General features: G+C 35.0%; 1 protein-coding gene across 1 annotated transcript in view; it reads right to left on the bottom strand.

Moving 5' to 3' along the window:
• LOC125674514 (centrosomal protein of 290 kDa-like) overlaps positions 1 to 17,945 on the bottom strand; it is a 75,900-nt gene that overhangs the window by 53,488 nt on the left and 4,467 nt on the right. The window contains exons 3-24 of the mRNA XM_056159099.1: positions 17,779 to 17,920; positions 17,310 to 17,365; positions 15,486 to 15,638; positions 14,715 to 14,768; positions 13,874 to 14,026; positions 13,286 to 13,399; positions 11,783 to 11,851; positions 11,483 to 11,572; positions 10,327 to 10,567; positions 9,878 to 9,984; positions 8,757 to 8,828; positions 7,815 to 7,885; positions 7,248 to 7,514; positions 6,032 to 6,182; positions 5,598 to 5,763; positions 4,723 to 4,793; positions 4,102 to 4,266; positions 2,625 to 2,777; positions 2,069 to 2,194; positions 1,686 to 1,778; positions 1,440 to 1,589; positions 408 to 488 (exon numbers count right to left, since the gene is read on the bottom strand). Of these exons, the coding sequence (XP_056015074.1) occupies positions 408 to 488; positions 1,440 to 1,589; positions 1,686 to 1,778; positions 2,069 to 2,194; positions 2,625 to 2,777; positions 4,102 to 4,266; positions 4,723 to 4,793; positions 5,598 to 5,763; positions 6,032 to 6,182; positions 7,248 to 7,514; positions 7,815 to 7,885; positions 8,757 to 8,828; positions 9,878 to 9,984; positions 10,327 to 10,567; positions 11,483 to 11,572; positions 11,783 to 11,851; positions 13,286 to 13,399; positions 13,874 to 14,026; positions 14,715 to 14,768; positions 15,486 to 15,638; positions 17,310 to 17,365; positions 17,779 to 17,920 (2,745 nt within the window). The remainder of the gene's footprint in view (positions 1 to 407; positions 489 to 1,439; positions 1,590 to 1,685; positions 1,779 to 2,068; positions 2,195 to 2,624; positions 2,778 to 4,101; positions 4,267 to 4,722; positions 4,794 to 5,597; positions 5,764 to 6,031; positions 6,183 to 7,247; positions 7,515 to 7,814; positions 7,886 to 8,756; positions 8,829 to 9,877; positions 9,985 to 10,326; positions 10,568 to 11,482; positions 11,573 to 11,782; positions 11,852 to 13,285; positions 13,400 to 13,873; positions 14,027 to 14,714; positions 14,769 to 15,485; positions 15,639 to 17,309; positions 17,366 to 17,778; positions 17,921 to 17,945) is intronic.

Consider the following 17,945-nt stretch of genomic DNA (forward strand, 5'->3'; position numbering starts at 1 on the left):
GTATTATTTTCAGAACTTCAAAAGATTAATATAGACTGTCATGTAATTCATTCACTAAAAAGAATTCACACCATTACATATGAAAATTAAAATGATAGAAACTCCTTAAAATCCCAGTTCATACAAAATAATCCCACATGTAACGATATTGACAGTTACAAAATAATCCCACATGTAACGATATTGACAGCTACAAAATAATCCCACATGTAACGATATTGACAGTTACAAAATAATCCCACATGTAACGATATTGACAGTTACAAATTAATCCCACATGTAACGATATTGACAGTTACAAAATAATCCCACATGTAATGATATTGACAGTTACAAAATAATCCCACATGTAATGATATTGACAGCCCTTGGCTACCATGACCATGACATGTTGGTAAGGTACCGACCTTGAACCGCTGTAGATATCCCATTCTCTCCTGTACCGCTGTCTCCATGGAAGCCATTTCATTTTTGTACCGATGGATTTCCTACAACATGTTGAAAAAGAATTATTTCAAAATCAAAATTTGTTTATTGGAAAAATCAAAAGTCATAAGACGCATACATTGTGTGTGATATTGGCAATTTCCTGACCTAAAAATTACGATATATATAAAGTTACGGATACCATCTGATCTCAAATTGGTAAATACTGATTCAAAAGATGAAATCATTCTTTAGCTACAATAATGGTGTATTTTCCTATCTGGTACAATTTGTACTATGTCATATGATTATGTCAATGATGTACCTACGTTATGCTTATTATGCCATTTATTATGTTATAAAATTGAATAACATTTTGAATATTTGTCTGTACCAGTATTTCGAAAAAAATTTTTTTAAAAAAATAAAAAATGAGTAAAAAAAAAAAAAATAAAGAAATTGCTCACTCTGTGAAATCGCAGTTGAAAACATTCAATGTCATGGGGGACTTTTGATTTACATACACACGTGTTACATGTACAGTGACTCAACTATATATTCTGAACATTTCCCATTTTTATTCTGGATTTATGGGACAAACACTACACGCTTTAAAGTAACTAAAGCAAAAAAAAATTGAGTGAAAATCTTCCCTTGTAATCTAAAATGACGAGATAATGACCACCTGGGGACTTTTGTAAGTAAATGAATTATTCAAAATCTCAACTCATCTTAATAAAAATTAAGTCTAAATGGAGTGAAGTTCTTTAAGCCTTCAGTGAGGAAAGTGCTAAAGTGGTTTGAAAAGTGTAATATATGGCCAAGATCCATGAAGTAAGAAAAATAAACAGAATTTTTTTTTGAAAAAATGAAAAAACAAAACCAAACGTTGAGGAATGATTCCACAGATGAAAGTCCGACAGAGACATAGTTGGGATAAGAATATGGTGGTTGTGAGGAACTTCGCCTGAAGGAACCAATGTTTTGTGAATTATGGCTGAGGTTTATCAGACCTTGCGTAGCTGTCCTTCGATTTCTTCCATCGTGTTGTGTCGCCTTATCAGTGCCTTTTCATTGACACGTAGCACAGTGATTCTGCGCGTCATGTCTGATAGCCTCCTTCTGACCTCCGTGTCATCCTTCGACAGTGTTTCAATCAGCCTCTGGAATAAAAAAAACAACCGAAATATGCCCGTCATTTTTCTATAATACATGGTCTAAAAATAACCACACGTCTATACATTTCCAATCCAGCTTACATTATATTCCTGAATTTGTACAGCATCCTCTTCTCTTTCTCCATTTACTTTCTTAAGCTGCTCTTGGATTTTGTCTATTTCTTCCTCCCATTCCTGAAGAGTTCAATATATATTTTAGTTCCAAAGCATCCCTGTTATCAAAATTCTGAAACTCTAGATTATGTATCATAATTAAACAAACAAATGAGGTTAAGATTGCAGAATTTCTTACATCATAAGGACTGTTACTGAACAAGATCTCATAAATTTTTCAGACCATGATGTTAATTATCAGCATGAAATCAGATTAACATTTCATTTACAGACCTCGAATGTTGAACACTAATGGTGACATAAGGAATGCCTTGTGTGGATCTGGGTTAACCCCCTCTTGTGATAGTTACCTTTTTGTCTTTGAGATAGTCAGAGTACAGCAGCCCCTGTTGGTGTCGCATGACAGCAAACTTCCTCTTGTAGTTCTCTAAAGAATTCTCCATCTTCTTCATCATGTCCTCCTTAAGACTCAGCTCCTAAAAGAAAATAGAAACGTAAAAACTGCAGGGAGGTCACTCTTTCAAGGACTATTTGTAGAATAACTAAGCAATCGAGGAACAACTGTTGAATGTTTTTCTTTTTGACTTTTACTTGGACAAAAAAATTTGATGATAAATGTAAATTGTCATTGATATACATATTTATTGGTATTAAAGTCAGATATCAACTGACAAATACAGTAGTTACAAAAACTTGGATGTGCTACGTATCAAAATCTCACTTCAAATTCTAATCAGGAACATACATTGTTCAATAGCTGAAGAAGTTTATTGTAAACTTCAGCATGTGCATACCAATATGTACTCTCTTTCATAGCCTCCAGAGTATTATTCATAGTACTTTTCCTGCTGCCTATTTCACATGTAGTACTTGTCATTGAGATTTTATGGTAAAACGGTACTCTACCTGCAGTACTGTGACGAGATGTTCGTTGAGATTAGAAATGACATCTGAGCTTGACACGGCCATGGCATCAGGGAGAGGGATTGACTGAAACAATCCCCCAGTCCCTCCGCCCGACTCCTGGGCAGCCTTCAAATCCGCCTCCAATTTCTCCACCTATAAGGAAAAAACCACCAGCCTGAGATACGTTAAATATCCATAAAAATCAATGATAAATTTTTCCATGTTGTTGAGGGTAAAACAATAATTTTTGTAAAAAATGAAAAAAAAAAACAAAAAAAAAACAAAACAAAAAACAACAAACAAACAAACAAAAAAACCCACTAAAATTTTAACAGTAAAAATCATTTTTAAATAAATTCATTGAATTATTATTTTTTGATACAGTGTATCTCCTCAATACAGCTGCCAAACTAATGGCCAGTTTAAAGGGGTGGCTGGGTTTACCCATGGATAGAGTCATGTCCCTGTTTACTATCATTGCAATCAATTTGCTATTGATAATTGTTGAAGACAATTTTCAAAGCCTTTTGTCCATTGATATTAAGAGAGAGTGAGGGGAAGGGGGGGGGGGGGGGGGGTGAGGAGATTGTAGGAGAGCAAGTATTGAGTAGTTTCACTGCATTCTCTTAAAATGAATGGATCCAGGTTAGTCTTCAGTACCCCTTGCTTGTCATAGAAGGCGACTAAATGGGACGGTCCTTCGGATGAGACCGAAAAAAAAAAAAAGAGATCCGTGTCACAGAAGGTGTGGTACGATAAAGATCCCTCTCTGCTCAAAGGCCATAAGCGCCAAGCATAGGTTTAAAGTTTGCAGCCCTTCACCAGCAATGGTGATGTCCATATGAGTGATAAATTCTCGAGAGGGACGTTAAACAACATTCAATCTATCACATTGCTATAGAATAGAATCACACATTTTCACAAGTTGTCACTGAGGCAACCTTGTGGGAACAACCACTTTTAGTTCTCTAGATGTGATGGCAATCTACATTAATCATAAACTTTTACTCCGTGTGATTGCTGAGGAATAGAATATCACAAGTTGTCACTGAGGCAGTCCTGTGGAAATAACGTTTACTCGGTGTGTTTATAGAAATAACGTTTACTCGGTGTGTTTATAGAAATAACGTTTACTCGGTGTGTTTATAGAAATAACATTTACTCGGTGTTTTTATAGAAATAACATTTACTCGGTGTGTTTATAGAAATAACGTTTACTCGGTGTGTTTATAGAAATAACGTTTACTCGGTGTGTTTATAGAAATAACGTTTAATCGGTGTGTTTATAGAAATAACGTTTACTCAGTGTGTTCATAGAAATAACGTTTATTAGGTGTGTTTATAGAAATAACGTTTAATCGGTGTGTTTATAGAAATAACGTTTACTCAGTGTGTTTATAGAAATAACGTTTACTCGGTGTGTTTATAGAAATAATGTTTACTCCGTGTGTTTGCTGTGGAACATACACTTGCTCACCTTTTCCTTGGCTCTCTGCAGGTCTGATCTAACTTTATTACACTCGTGCCTTGTCTCCCTCAGTTCTCGTCGCAGCTCATCATTTCGACCTTGAAGGTTGTCTACTTGCGCCTTCAGGTACATAGAGGTGTCGTAATTTCCTATCAAATTCTTGGCTTCTATCGCCTACAAACATTGTTTACTCTGCTTGTTCAATCTTGATCACATAAAATCTGTACATTGCAAGAATTGCTAGTATGAATGGACACTTTGACAAATGTGTATTGCATGCAGCCAAACAAGACTGGAAAAATGCATTATTAATCATCTGTGGTAATTTTCAAGATTTACAAAACTTTAAATTATGTTTGAGTGAAGCCATGAACTTGACCCTGCAAACATTTATCAATGACCTTAACCTTCACAGCTTACAAAGTTTATAACTTAAATACATCAAACATTACAACCAAGGTTCGATTTGGACACAGAAAAAGTGATAGACAGCTTAAAACAGATAACCAATCTTGGGGGCATTAAAGAGGGAAAACCTTAGTGTCCAAGTTAAACTATCCCTCAGTTTTCTCATTGATAAGGAGACAGAAAGAAGGATTTAGTTTAATCACCTATCATACATGTACTTACAGCCAGCATTCTCTCCAGGGTCGGAAATCTCATCTCTTCTGATGCAACACCTTTTTCTGGGGCCTTTTCATCTACAAACACAAGTATTTTATATTCCCATAGAAATGATTTATATATGAAATTGTAAACTCAAATATATTTTGAGACATTTTAAATTACACAATTTTGATTTCTTGGACTTGTTTAAGATGAATAATTTTCATTTTTAAAAATTGCAAAATGAAAGATTGTGTTAAAAGAGTGAGTACCATCACACTTAACATACTCCATTTTCCAACATCCTTGTCATACTCGACCTAGTGTGTATCTGTATATTGACCTGGTGTTTATCTGTATACTGACCCGGTGTGCATCTTATCTTGACCTGGTGTATATCTTATATTGACCTGTTGTGTACCTGTATATTGACCTGGTGTGTATCTGTATATTGACCTGGAGTGTATCTTATATTGACCTGGTGTATATCCTAAATTGATCTGGTGTGTATCTGTATATTGACCTGGTGTACATCTTATATTGACCTGGTGTGTATATTGACCTGGAGTGTATCTTATATTGACCTGGTGTGTATTTTATATTGACCTGGAGTGTATTTTATATTGACCTGCATTGTATCTTATATTGACCTGGTGTGTATCTGTACATTCACCTGGTGTGTACCTGTATATTGACCTGGTGTGTATCTGTATATTGACCTGGTGTACATCTTATATTGACCTGGTGTGTATATTGACCTGGAGTGTATCTTATATTGACCTGGTGTGTATCTTATATTGACCTGGAGTGTATCTTATATTGACCTGGTGTGTATCTGTACATTCACCTGGTGTGTACCTGTATATTGACCTGGTGTGTATCTGTATTCTGAATCTCACCTGGTGTGTACTTTTTAAGGTTTTCTATGACTTCCTTCAGACCCTGTTCCAGTTGTTTGTTCTGGTCCTTCAGTTGTTCCGTCTCAGCTTTATACCGCGAATTCTCTTGATACAACTTGTCCATCTCTCTCAAATTCTTCACAAAATCTTCATCGTGACCTCGATGCTGCAAAAAAAAACCCAACATACTCCATATACTCCATGTCACTTTCATACATGCATTTAACTACAAACATACATGTATGTAGATGTAGTTAGAAGGGTATCAAATATTGTCATGAAATGACCTTGACAATTAGATTATTCTTTTTAATGAATTAAATGTGCAGTACAGTACATATTACAACATCTTTGCCATTTAGAAAGATTCTTTCATATGATCTGTATAATTTAAAACGATCCCACTTTGAACTTCAGTGTTCTGTGACCCCGACCTGTGCGTCCATTTGCTGGTGCACGACCTCTCGTTTGATGACCTCAGCCGTGGAGGTCTCCAGTTCTTTGACTTTCTTCTGCTCCTTCAAATTTTCCTGATATTCGTAAACACTCATCATGTCCTCGGCTGTCAGTCCTAGAGCAACAGCCCTGAAAACAGAAAATGTTCATTCATAAAAACACTCATCATGTCCTCGACTGTCAGTCCTAGAGCCACAGCCCTGAAAACAGAAAATGGTCATTGGCGGCTTTATAATGTAATTCTTGTTGGAAATATTAAGCGTAAAATTCTATCCTTACATGTTTATGGACAATTCATACTTCTTTGTTAACTGGTATACACTGTATAAAATTCTAAATTTTCATCTAGTCGCAATTTAAGAATCAGGTTAGTACAATCCAAATGGTGTAGTACAATTGATGACTGTAAATTATATTTTGTGAATTATCTGTGATCTTAGCATGGTAGGATTTATCTGTGAGATTTGATGACTGTAAATTATATTTTGTAAATTATCTGTGATCTTAGCTGAGTAGGATTTATCAGTCAGATGCCCTTTTTAGTGAAGGTTTAATTTGTGCATTGATTTCCTTTTTGAAAGTCAAAATCACTCACAAGAGTCTTAATTTGGTGTCATGACAACCTCACAAATTTATGGAAGAATGAATTTCTCATAGTATTACATAAAATGTTATTTTACAGTATTTCAGCATATTCTCAAGAATTTATCAGCCACGGTGCACTGATTCAGCACACTAAGCTATAATATAAGACTGTGTATTAACACAATCAAACAGTCAGGAAATGTACTCACTAATGACTTAACACTCTCACACAGTCAGGAAATGTACTCACTAATGACTTAACACACTCACACAGTCATGAAATGTACTCACTAGTGACTTAACACTCTCACACAGTCAGGAAATGTACTCACTAATGACTGTTAGAAAACACTAAACATTTTGATTTGTGAAGGTGCGTAAACTCCAACATACAAAGTAAATTAACTTTGTTCAGTCATATACTGTGATAATTAGGTATAACAAAATCACCCCAAAGCTAGGGTTCACAGTTCTGATAGACATACACCGCCCCCCAAAAAATCACCCCAAAACTATGGGTACAATATTGCTTACCTCTACCACAACACTAACCTTTGACCTGTTTGCTAGGCTAACTTTCTGATCTTTGACCTCTACCACAACACTAACCTTTGACCTGTTTGCTGGGCTAACTTTCTGATCTTTTTCTTCAGTTCTATCCTTTCATCTTCCAGACGTTCGACTTCCTTCTGTAAGATGAAATTCAGGGCCTTTTCCTCCTCTTTGCGCAGTTGTTTGTTTTTACGAAATTCTGTCAGGTCAAGAGGATCCCGGGGGTCCATCCCCAGCTTGAAGCGCAACTCTTCATTTTCTTCTTCAATGTCGTTAATTTTCATCTCAGTTTTGTTAATGTGACTCGTCAGTTCCTCAATTTGTCTGCAAGTGTTTCCAGTCATGTCATTACGTTAATTATCTTTTTAAAGGGGGTGGGTGGTGGGTTGCAAATCCAAAAATAACAATAATTATTTGATGCTATGAAGCAAGTTACTGTAAATAAAAAACATGTCAATTAAATTTTGAATTTAATACAATTGTTAAGGTTCCTTTCGTGCAAAGAAAGAAATTTGCAAATCAAAAGTACAAATGACAAACGGTCATCCTGATCTTGTGTTTCAGAATGCACAAGGATGTCATCTCATTAAACTCATCAACTAAATAACTGTTTTGTTATATTACCTATCTCTGACTTTGATCTGATTTTTACAGTCCTTAATTTCCTGTACCGCCTCAGCCAAGCCATATTCTCCCTACAATACACCATGAATATAAAACAAGGGAGTGGGGCACATATTCTCCCTACAATACACCATAAATATAATACAAGGGCGTGGGGTACATATTCTCTCTTCAATACACCATAGATATAAAAAAGGGGGTGGGGCACATATTCTCCCTACAATACACCATAGATATAATACAAGGGCGTGGGGTACATATTCTCCCTACAATACACTATAGATATAAAACAAGGGGGTGGGGTACATATTCTCCCTACAATACACCATATATATAAAACAAGGGCGTGGGGTACATATACTCCCTACAATACACCATAGATATAATACAAGGGGATGGGGCACATTTATGAAAAAATAATCTTTCTACTTGGGTCAAAATTTCCTTCCTCCTTAACAACCACCCAAGTAGTGTAATTTCATCCCATACCAGTACATCCTATATCAAAAAAAGAAATACACTTTCTTTGCTCATTTAGAATTTTTTAAAGCAAAAAATAAAGACATAACAAATCTCCCTCTTTATAATATAGACATTTTGATTTTTCATGATACAGTATAGGGCTCAGAATATCATTGTTTAGGTATCACAAAGGCTTGTGCATCATACAAAATGAAATTGTATTTATTGTAAATTTAAAGCATAAAACTCGTATCCAATGACACGTCTCCGAAACATCAGTAATTATAATGAATTATACACAATTCTGAAGTTATTATGCAATGTGCCTTACTATAGTAAACACAATCTACGATGTAACGATCGAATACCACGATTCTTTATAGGGCCTGTACATTAGTAACTATAGTAAACACAATCTACGATGTAACGATCGAATACCACGATTCTTTATAGGGCCTGTACATTAAAAACTAGACTTACATTTTCATACTTCCTCTGTTTCTCCAGGGCATATGTCAGCTCCCTGTCTTTCTCTCGAGCGTCTCGATCCGCCTACATAACAAAAATGTACAAACCATTACAGAACAAAACTTACTGAAGTTGTACATCTGTAATTCACTAAAACTTAGATCCAGGAATTACCAGCAGTGTTAATTCTGAGATCTGTTTTCATTTCATCTTTAATATAGATGCACATATAAAAATAATTCAAATACAAATGTCAATGGGATGCTTAGTTGTATTGGCATTGTTTTAAGAGAAATTGCAGCATGTATATTCTCATGTCACTAAAACAACCCCAATAGGTAGAGCTATTTGTACAAAGCATAGATTGTCCCTTTCACACCCCAGTGATTTTTCTACATTTTTTACAAAGGTCCTGTGGCTTTCGAATTGGGAAAAATTGTCGACATTTCAGTCAAATTGGGAAAAATCAATTTTATCGTAAATAAGTTTTAAAATCATATCAAACATTACATTATCTTTATTTTACACATCTAATTTTCTTTAACCTTCTAAAATTTTAAACTATTCTATCCTAATCATCATTCCCATAACTCTTTGTCTTATGTATATAATTCACATCGAATGTTTATTTTTTTCAAATATGTCTTCCTTTCATAATTTCATTATTGGGAAAAATGCAAGCTAAAGTGGGAAAAAATTGAGAATTTTTAGGAGGGGAAAGGGCCGAAATTCGGACCCAAAATGGGCCTTCAAAAATCACTGCACCCTCCCCCTCCCTGATGTAATAGGGTACAAACTACTATAAAAATTATGTGTGATAGTCAGAATCTTTGATCAAAGTACAAGTTGAACACATGTACAAGAAGAAATCATCAGATCTAAATTCTTTCGGTAAATATTCACAGGGCCAATTCAGTCCCTAAATGAACCTTGTATATCTTTTAGAGTGGGGGTGTTGGGTGGGGTGAGGGTGATGGGGAGCTTGTCTATTTGGAATAACTTTTGCTTAATCACCCTCACAGGATGTGGGAGTTTCATCGTACATGTATATGAGTATTCCTTTACAGTCAGATCTATTAAACAAATAGGAGATTGCTCAGATGACTACCACCTCACTCAATACCGTTACGTACCATTTTGAGTTCTTTTTCCAGTTCTGTCACTTTCTCCCGTTGGTAATCCACGTCCTTTTGTAGATTTCGGATCTTTTTCTGTTGACTGTCACCTGATCCCAGCCCAGCTACAATCAAAATCACATCATTATCATTCATATTTAGCAGCAGTAGTTATTTCCATAAGATATTACAATGTTTCACTGAATAACATGTACTAGGAAATTAGTCTAATTTCCATTATTGCTCTAAATTTCTTCAATCATTTTTCATCTATATAAAAGATTACTTTCCATTTACAGGTAACATTTTATTACAAACACTTTTGAATCTAATTTAATGTTCATTTAGATAGACTTTGTACATGTCAACGGATATTCATGCTACCCACTCAGAACAATTTAATGTTCATAGTTTAATATTATCTGAACATGTAACAAATATCAGAATAAATGAAAACACCCTCCTACATTTTTTCAGTTCTGCCTGCAAATCTTCAATAATGGCCGTGTTCTTCTCCATCTCGTCCACAAACTGCTTGATTTGCTCGGTCAGGTCCTCGATCTGCTTGTCCTTTTCTTTGACCACTTTGGACAGTGCGGCCACTGATGCTTTGTCCGCGTCCATGTTGGCTGCGATTAACTGGTCTCTCATACGAATATTTTCCTCCTGAAGTTCCAGCATCTGCTCATCTTTTTCTTGTAAAATTTCCTACAACAAATTCAAAGTTTCTACAATGTTATACCAACATTGATTCACCTACACATATTGTAGATCCAGAAATATTTGTGAGTTTTTATCATCATGTGACTAGGGTTTTTGATTTATAAATGAGACAGAACATTTGTTGCAAGCTCAGCAATTATTATGATATGCAACAGAAAATATCACAAGAACTAAATGTTTGCAACTTCGTACTCTCATGAAATAACACAAAATGAAGTCCCCGTGGACAGGAAGTAGAGTATTTCAATGCTGTCAGTAATTTTCTACTCAGTCCTCAGTGTCATCTGAAAAATTCTTCCTAAGTTTATAAATGTAACTATCAAATACATCGGTCTACAATTGCATGTACCACAAAAGCTTAATTAAAGTACTAAGTTACGGCAGTTATGGTTCTGCAAATGATAGAGATTTTCCTTGGAGCTGTAAGTCATTACAGTTAAAGAAAAAATATTTGAGACAGGACTATTCCAAAATTTTGGAAATTTAAAATTCAGAAGATCTTACATAAAATTGTATCATATTCTAAAGGAGCGAATTACAGATAAACCAAGAGAGTAAACAAATAGGGATTTTCAGCAAATAATTTTCTAAATACAAAATTTTTAACAAAATTATTTCTACTACTTGGATTAATATTTTGTGCGTTTGGTTTTAATAATTCTTATAATGTAATCTAGTGTGTGAAACATTAGACCTCGTTCTCAAATTATTGTACAAAGTACCTGGATCTACAAAACTAAGCAATTTTTTTCTTTTAAACATGAAAATATCTTCTTCTCAAAAATCCATGTGTGTCAATTTACTAAATAGTATTATTTATCTGAATAGATAGAGGCAATGCAATCTGATCTCTCTCTTTAATTTTTTTTTCCTAATTCTAATTTTGCAGAATTATTTCACCTTCCACTCCTCCACTTTGTTGTTAACGGCAACCATGATGGCATCGTCTGCATCTGTCTTGGACTGCACTTGTTCATTGAGATCAATCACCTAAAATTTATGTACTTTATCATACACTGTAATCCATTTACATTGACAGAATATTTCACAAAATTTCAAAACTTTTTTACACAAAGCACCAAATACAGTGTACATATTCTGTAGACATCGTCTGACTTTGATCTAGAGCTTTTTATTATTTCAATTACTCATTCTAAACATTAAGATCAAAATGTTAATAAAATTAAAGGCAACACAAACCTGAGCTTTCAAGACTTCATTCTCTTCTCTCAGTTTGTCAGTCACTGCATCACTCTGAGCTAGAACTTGCTGAAATTTAAAAAACACACAAGATCTTGACAGTAAGTAAAATATTGGGACAGTATCGTGATCTTGACAGTATGTAAAATGACGGGACTGTATCACGTCACCTTTAGTTTGAAATGATTTACACTATTCCTCAATTTCCACCTTTAGTTTGGCATACTTTAATTGTAGTCCCAAAATCCTAATTTTCATGCCCATACCTTTAGTGTGAAATAGCTCTCATTGGTAGTTAACTTAGGTTTTAGATGTCCTCATAGGAACTAGAATTGACCTCTACTTTCACTTTCTTATTTCTATGACGGTTCTTAGTGGTCCTCTACTCTATCTTTAGTGTGTTGTTGACCTCTGATCCTTAGTTTGACAATTTCCGATGCTCCCTTTGGGTCTATCTTTAGTGTGTTGTTGACCTCTGATCCTTAGTTTCACATTTTCTGATGCTCCAATTGGGCCTATCTTTAGTCTGTTGTTGACCTCTGATCCTTAGTTTGACATTTTCTGATGCTTCCTTTGGGCCTATCTTTAGTGTGTTGTTGACCTCTGATCCTTAGTTTCACATTTTCTGATGCTTCCTATGGGCCTATTTTTAGTCTGTTGTTGGCCTCTGATCCTTAGTTTGACATTTTCTGATGCTTCCTTTGGGCCTATTTTTAGTCTGTTGTTGGCCTCTGATCCTGAGTTTGACATTTTCTGACGCTTCCTTTCGGCCTATCTTTAGTCTGTTGTTGATATCTGATCATTAGTTTGACACTTTCAGATCTTTCGTTTGACAAAAGTTCTCTGTGTCCTTCAGCTTCACCTTTAGATTGACATAGCCATCCAAAGTCCTTTTGAGCCTTATATTTTGTTTAATAATGCCCTCATTGGTCCCTTTAGGTTTTATACTTTTAAGTTTTAACAGTATTTTATCAAGTATAACATAACAAAGATTAGGCAGCAGGGTGTTTGGCATAGTCATCCAAAGTCCTTTTAAACTTTACTTTTAGTTTGACATTATACTCAGTGCTCCCTTTGTTCCTTACCTTTCATTTGACATAGTCCTGTGTTCCTTACCTTTCATTTGACATAGTCCTCAGTGTTCCTTTGGACCTTACCTTTCATTTGACATAGTCCTCAGTGTTCCTTTGTTCCTTACCTTTCATTTGACATAGTCCTCAGTGTTCCTTACCTTTCATTTGACATAGTCCTCAGTGTTCCTTACCTTTCATTTGACATAGTCCTCAGTGTTCCTTTGTTCCTTACCTTTCATTTGACATAGTCCTCAGTGTTCCCTTGGACCTTACCTTTCATTTGACATAGTCCTCATTCGTCCTTTGTTCCTTACCTTTAGTTTGACATAGTCCTCAGTGTTCCTTACCTTTCATTTGACATAGTCCTCAGTCGTCCTTTATTCCTTACCTTTCATTTCACATAGTCCTCAGTGCTCCCTTTGTTCCTTACCTTTAGTTTGACATAGTCCTCAGTCGTCCTCTCCACCTGTCCTACAGCATCCTCAATTTGAGCCTTCATGTCCTCCACTTGTTTCTGATATTCCTCATTGGCATCAGTCAAATTCTGCAAAAGTCAAATAAAAGGTTGGCACAACTGGAAACTCCAAACTTCTAAAGTTCATAAAAGGTCAAATTCATACAATATCAATATGAAAATCATGACAAAATGGGGGTATGAATAAAATGAAGAAAAATCTCTTCATCAAAACTTCGTGGTATTTTGTGGAAAAAGGGATATGTAGTAAACAATGAAAACTATGAAAAGTCACTCCTACAATTTGATATGAAAATTCACACATACAGAAATGTAAATACAGTTGAACTTCAGTATCTCATACAGCGATATCTTGAATACCATGTCGAAGTGATTCGGAAGTCCCAACCGCTTATTCTTTAAGTATTTTACCCTCAATATCTTGAATCCTTGGATATTACGAAGTTTTTTTCTCAGTCCCATCCAATTCAATATAACAAGGTTTGACCGTAAATCAAATAAATGAATGAATATTATGTTAATTGTTTGAGTACTACATCAGACCTGTAGTTCCTCCATGGCCTCTGCCAGGTCACGGTTTTTGCGGGCCATTTTTTCTCTGTAATCTAGTTCCCCTCCCTTGGTGGAGACTAGCTTGTCCCTCTGGGCTTCCATGTGCATCTTGAAGTCACTAACTTCACTCTTCAATCTGTCATTCTGGGTAAATCATAGAAAAACATGAAATCAACAGTTATACATAAAATACAGTCTCAAAGACATTACACATGAAGAGTGACGTTTTAATGTTTTGTCAATATTCATGGTTATGAGAACTTTATGATCATCAGATTTACAATTTTCCCACAAGCCTATACATTCTATCTCTGTTAAGATTTTTTTTCAGAATTATATCTAAAATGGTTCTTATTTCCACTGAAGACAAATCACTTTGTAATAATTTCAGTTTACGTTATGACGAGAATACAGGTGCAATACATGAGAGAAACACACAAGCAACACTGCCCAGAACTGTATTTCTATTTACCTCTTCACAGTATTCGTTAATACATGAGAGAAACAGACAAGCGACACTGCCCAGAACTGTATTTCTATTTACCTCTTCACAGTATTCGTTAATACATGAGAGAAACACACAAGCAACACTGCCCAGAACTGTATTTCTATTTACCTCTTCACAGTATTCGTTAATACATGAGAGAAACAGACAAGCGACACTGCCCAGAACTGTATTTCTATTTACCTCTTCACAGTATTCGTTAATACATGAGAGAAACAGATAAGTGACACTGCCCAGAACTGTATTTCTATTTACCTCTTCACAGTATTCGTTAATACATGAGAGAAACAGATAAGTGACACTGCCCAGAACTGTATTTCTATTTACCTCTTCACGGTATTCTTTTAGGTCTTTCTCCATCTCACCGATCTTTTCACTGTACTGCAATAACACAATTTTCATAAGATTAAAACCATTGTGCTTTCTAACCTATTAATCAAAATCATTAAATTGTTCTGATGATTATCTAAAAATGAGACTACATTATCTTATTTTCTTCAAATTTATTAGATTGAATTAATGTTTTTACATTCTGCAATACAACTTTATTTCGATTCTGAAAAATATTCTGCAATAACCTAACTATAATCATAGGTGTTACACATTATCTTACAGATAGCTACAAACCTGTATTATCTACAGATAGCTACAATCCTGTATTATCTACAGATAACTACAATTATCTACAGATAGCTACAATCATCTACAGATAGCTACAATCATCTACAGATAGCTACAATCCTGTATTATCTACAGATAGCTACAATTATATACAGATAGCTACAATCCTATATTATCTACAAATAGCAACAATCCTGTATTATCTACAGATAGCTACAATCCTGTATTATCTACAGATAGCTACAATTATATACAGATAGCTACAATCCTGTATTATCTACAGATAGCTACAATCCTGTATTATCTACAGATAACTACAATTATCTACAGATAGCTACAATTATATACAGATAGCTACAATCCTGTATTATCTACAGATAGCTACAATCCTGTATTATCTACAGATAGCTACAATTATCTACAGATAGCTACAATCCTGTATTGTCTACAGATAGCTACAGTGATGTATTATCTTACAGTTTCAGCAGCTCTCTTCTCCTTGGTTAGCTCACTTTGGATGTCCCGAAGTTCTGAAGTTAACTCCTCATTCTGCCTCTCAAGGTCACGCATCTGGTCGCGAACCATCCTGGAGGTTCCCCCACCCCCTGCACTTCCTTCACCTCCATATTTCTGTTAACAAAGACATGCAGAATTCAACAAACTGTGGGTACACTGAGTTCAAGGTAAAACTCCATTCATACATTTTTACCACTGAGAAAGTATTTTATTGATTTTTGTTTTTAAATCATTAAGAGTTTTGTAACGACATGCACTCTAGAACTACTACAGACATATTTCTTTCCGGGGGGGTGGGGGGGGGGGGGTGGGGGGGGGTCATACTTCCACGGATTTGTATTTTCAGTTTAGTCCATGGGTTCAAAATGCTACAGAACTTTGTACACCTAACTTTGTAAGATGCAGTACAAATACAATGGAGCCTCGGTAATCCGGGCGCCATTAATCTGGACGCTTCATCTTCCGGACGATTTTTCTAGGGAATTGAATTTTTATACATTATTTTGCATCATTAATTCGGAAATTCGCATTCCGGATCCGGGCAGTCATTTCTTACTACAAAACGTTAAAATGCATTCAAAATAGTACCGTTAATCCGAATGATAATTTTTTTGAGGGAAGGTCTGTGTTGGGACAATTTTAACAAGGCGTGAATTATAAAGAAAACAAGTGAAACTGTCTAATTGAAGCAATTACCTGTACCCTAACAACACCTCCTTTTAATTAGGTGGTGTGTGGTGGTATGTCAGGTAGATAGCACATGCCGATTGAGACATTGCATTGCCAATATTTGCAGATAAGATCTGTATTGCGTGTAGTGTTGAATTTTGTAAATAAATCTGTAGTATATTATTTTATAGTCTTTATCAATAGCTTAGTAGTATTAATAAATTAAATATTATGTCGTAATGATATTTTGTTTTTTAAACTAGCTGCTACACATATCAATTGTACTGATTCGTAAATTGATATCGGCTCATTCAAATCCAAAGAGTGTAGATTATACTTCTAGATTCTGGATTTTATACTGTTGATTGGCGTGAAATATACACTTACATTCATGCACATGTATATGTAGTAAGTTTTTAATGTTTAGAATGTCACGCATGTAGAATGTACTTGTGTACGATTGATTCTTGTTACGTTGTAGGACTTTATAGCTTTCGAATTTTTAAACTCTGGGTAGAAGTGAGAAAATTACCATTTCAAGGAAAATGACAATTAAATTTTGTATGTACCCGAAATGTTGGTTTCATCCGAGTTTTGTTCCGTTATTATCGGATCATGAAAATAATAGATGCGCGTTGCTAGATATTTACCAATGCAAAAGGTTGAATCCAATGATAGAATGTGTTTAAGTCACTACACATCAATAAAGTAAGCATATATTGGTTAGAAAATATGCGATTCAGTTATCCGGACGATTTTGCTGTGAACCAAAGCGTCCGGATTAACGAGGCTCCATTGTATATGAATACAAAGCGTCCGGATTAACGAGGCTCCATTGTATATGAATACAAAGCGTCACATTATTTTGCTATAAACTTGTCACCCTATAGACTGTAAACTTTCTGTCCGCAATCAAATTCTGCAGTTTTTTTCTGAGTGTGGAGTTAGTGTTAATATGTCTGGCATGGACAAATGTACATCTACAGTACAGTTAACAAATATACATTATCATAATTTTGATATGCACTTGCTCTTGAACGATTATTTTGATTATTAATGATTCATAATCTATTTTAATAAATTGGAATCATTTAACGATTTTTATCTGATACTGACCTCTAACTCTGATATCTTCTTCTGCATTTCCTTTTCTTTGGAGGCCATCGACTCCTCTGCAATACAAATACCCGGTATTTATTAAATTAATAAATTGTCCTTAGAATTTAAATCAAGCTTTAAAATCAATCACATATGATGGTTCTTACAGTCTGTCTCAGTCTAATGGTTAATACTATACATTTAAACTAATTATTTTCACGGGATTCAACTTTTCAGCTCCTTGGACGGAAAAGAAAAAGCAACTGCACAGATTCATGACAGTACTGAACTAAGATGAGCTCTAATATTAAACACAGAACAAGCGGTAAAGCATGATTACACCAAATAGTTCATCAGATGCAATTGTGTCAAATTTTTCTTACACAAAATAAGCCCTCATACTGTGTATAGTCATACATGTATCAAGTTTTGTTGCTAGCTTCCAGGAGAGAAAAATCAACCATTATGTTTTTTCCGTTTTACAGACCTTTTTTCTTGCTGGCTTTGACCTCTTTCTCATACTCCTCCATAATTTCCTCACATGACTCATGCTTGTTTTTCATGATCACCCTGGAGACGTCAAATAACTTCTGTAGTCTTCCTGCGTTTGATTCATCCTCGGGATTGTACTGCAATATAATACACATCACTAAG

This window comes from Ostrea edulis, chromosome 3 (assembly GCF_947568905.1).
Source record: "Ostrea edulis chromosome 3, xbOstEdul1.1, whole genome shotgun sequence".
Lineage (NCBI taxonomy): Eukaryota > Metazoa > Mollusca > Bivalvia > Ostreida > Ostreidae > Ostrea > Ostrea edulis.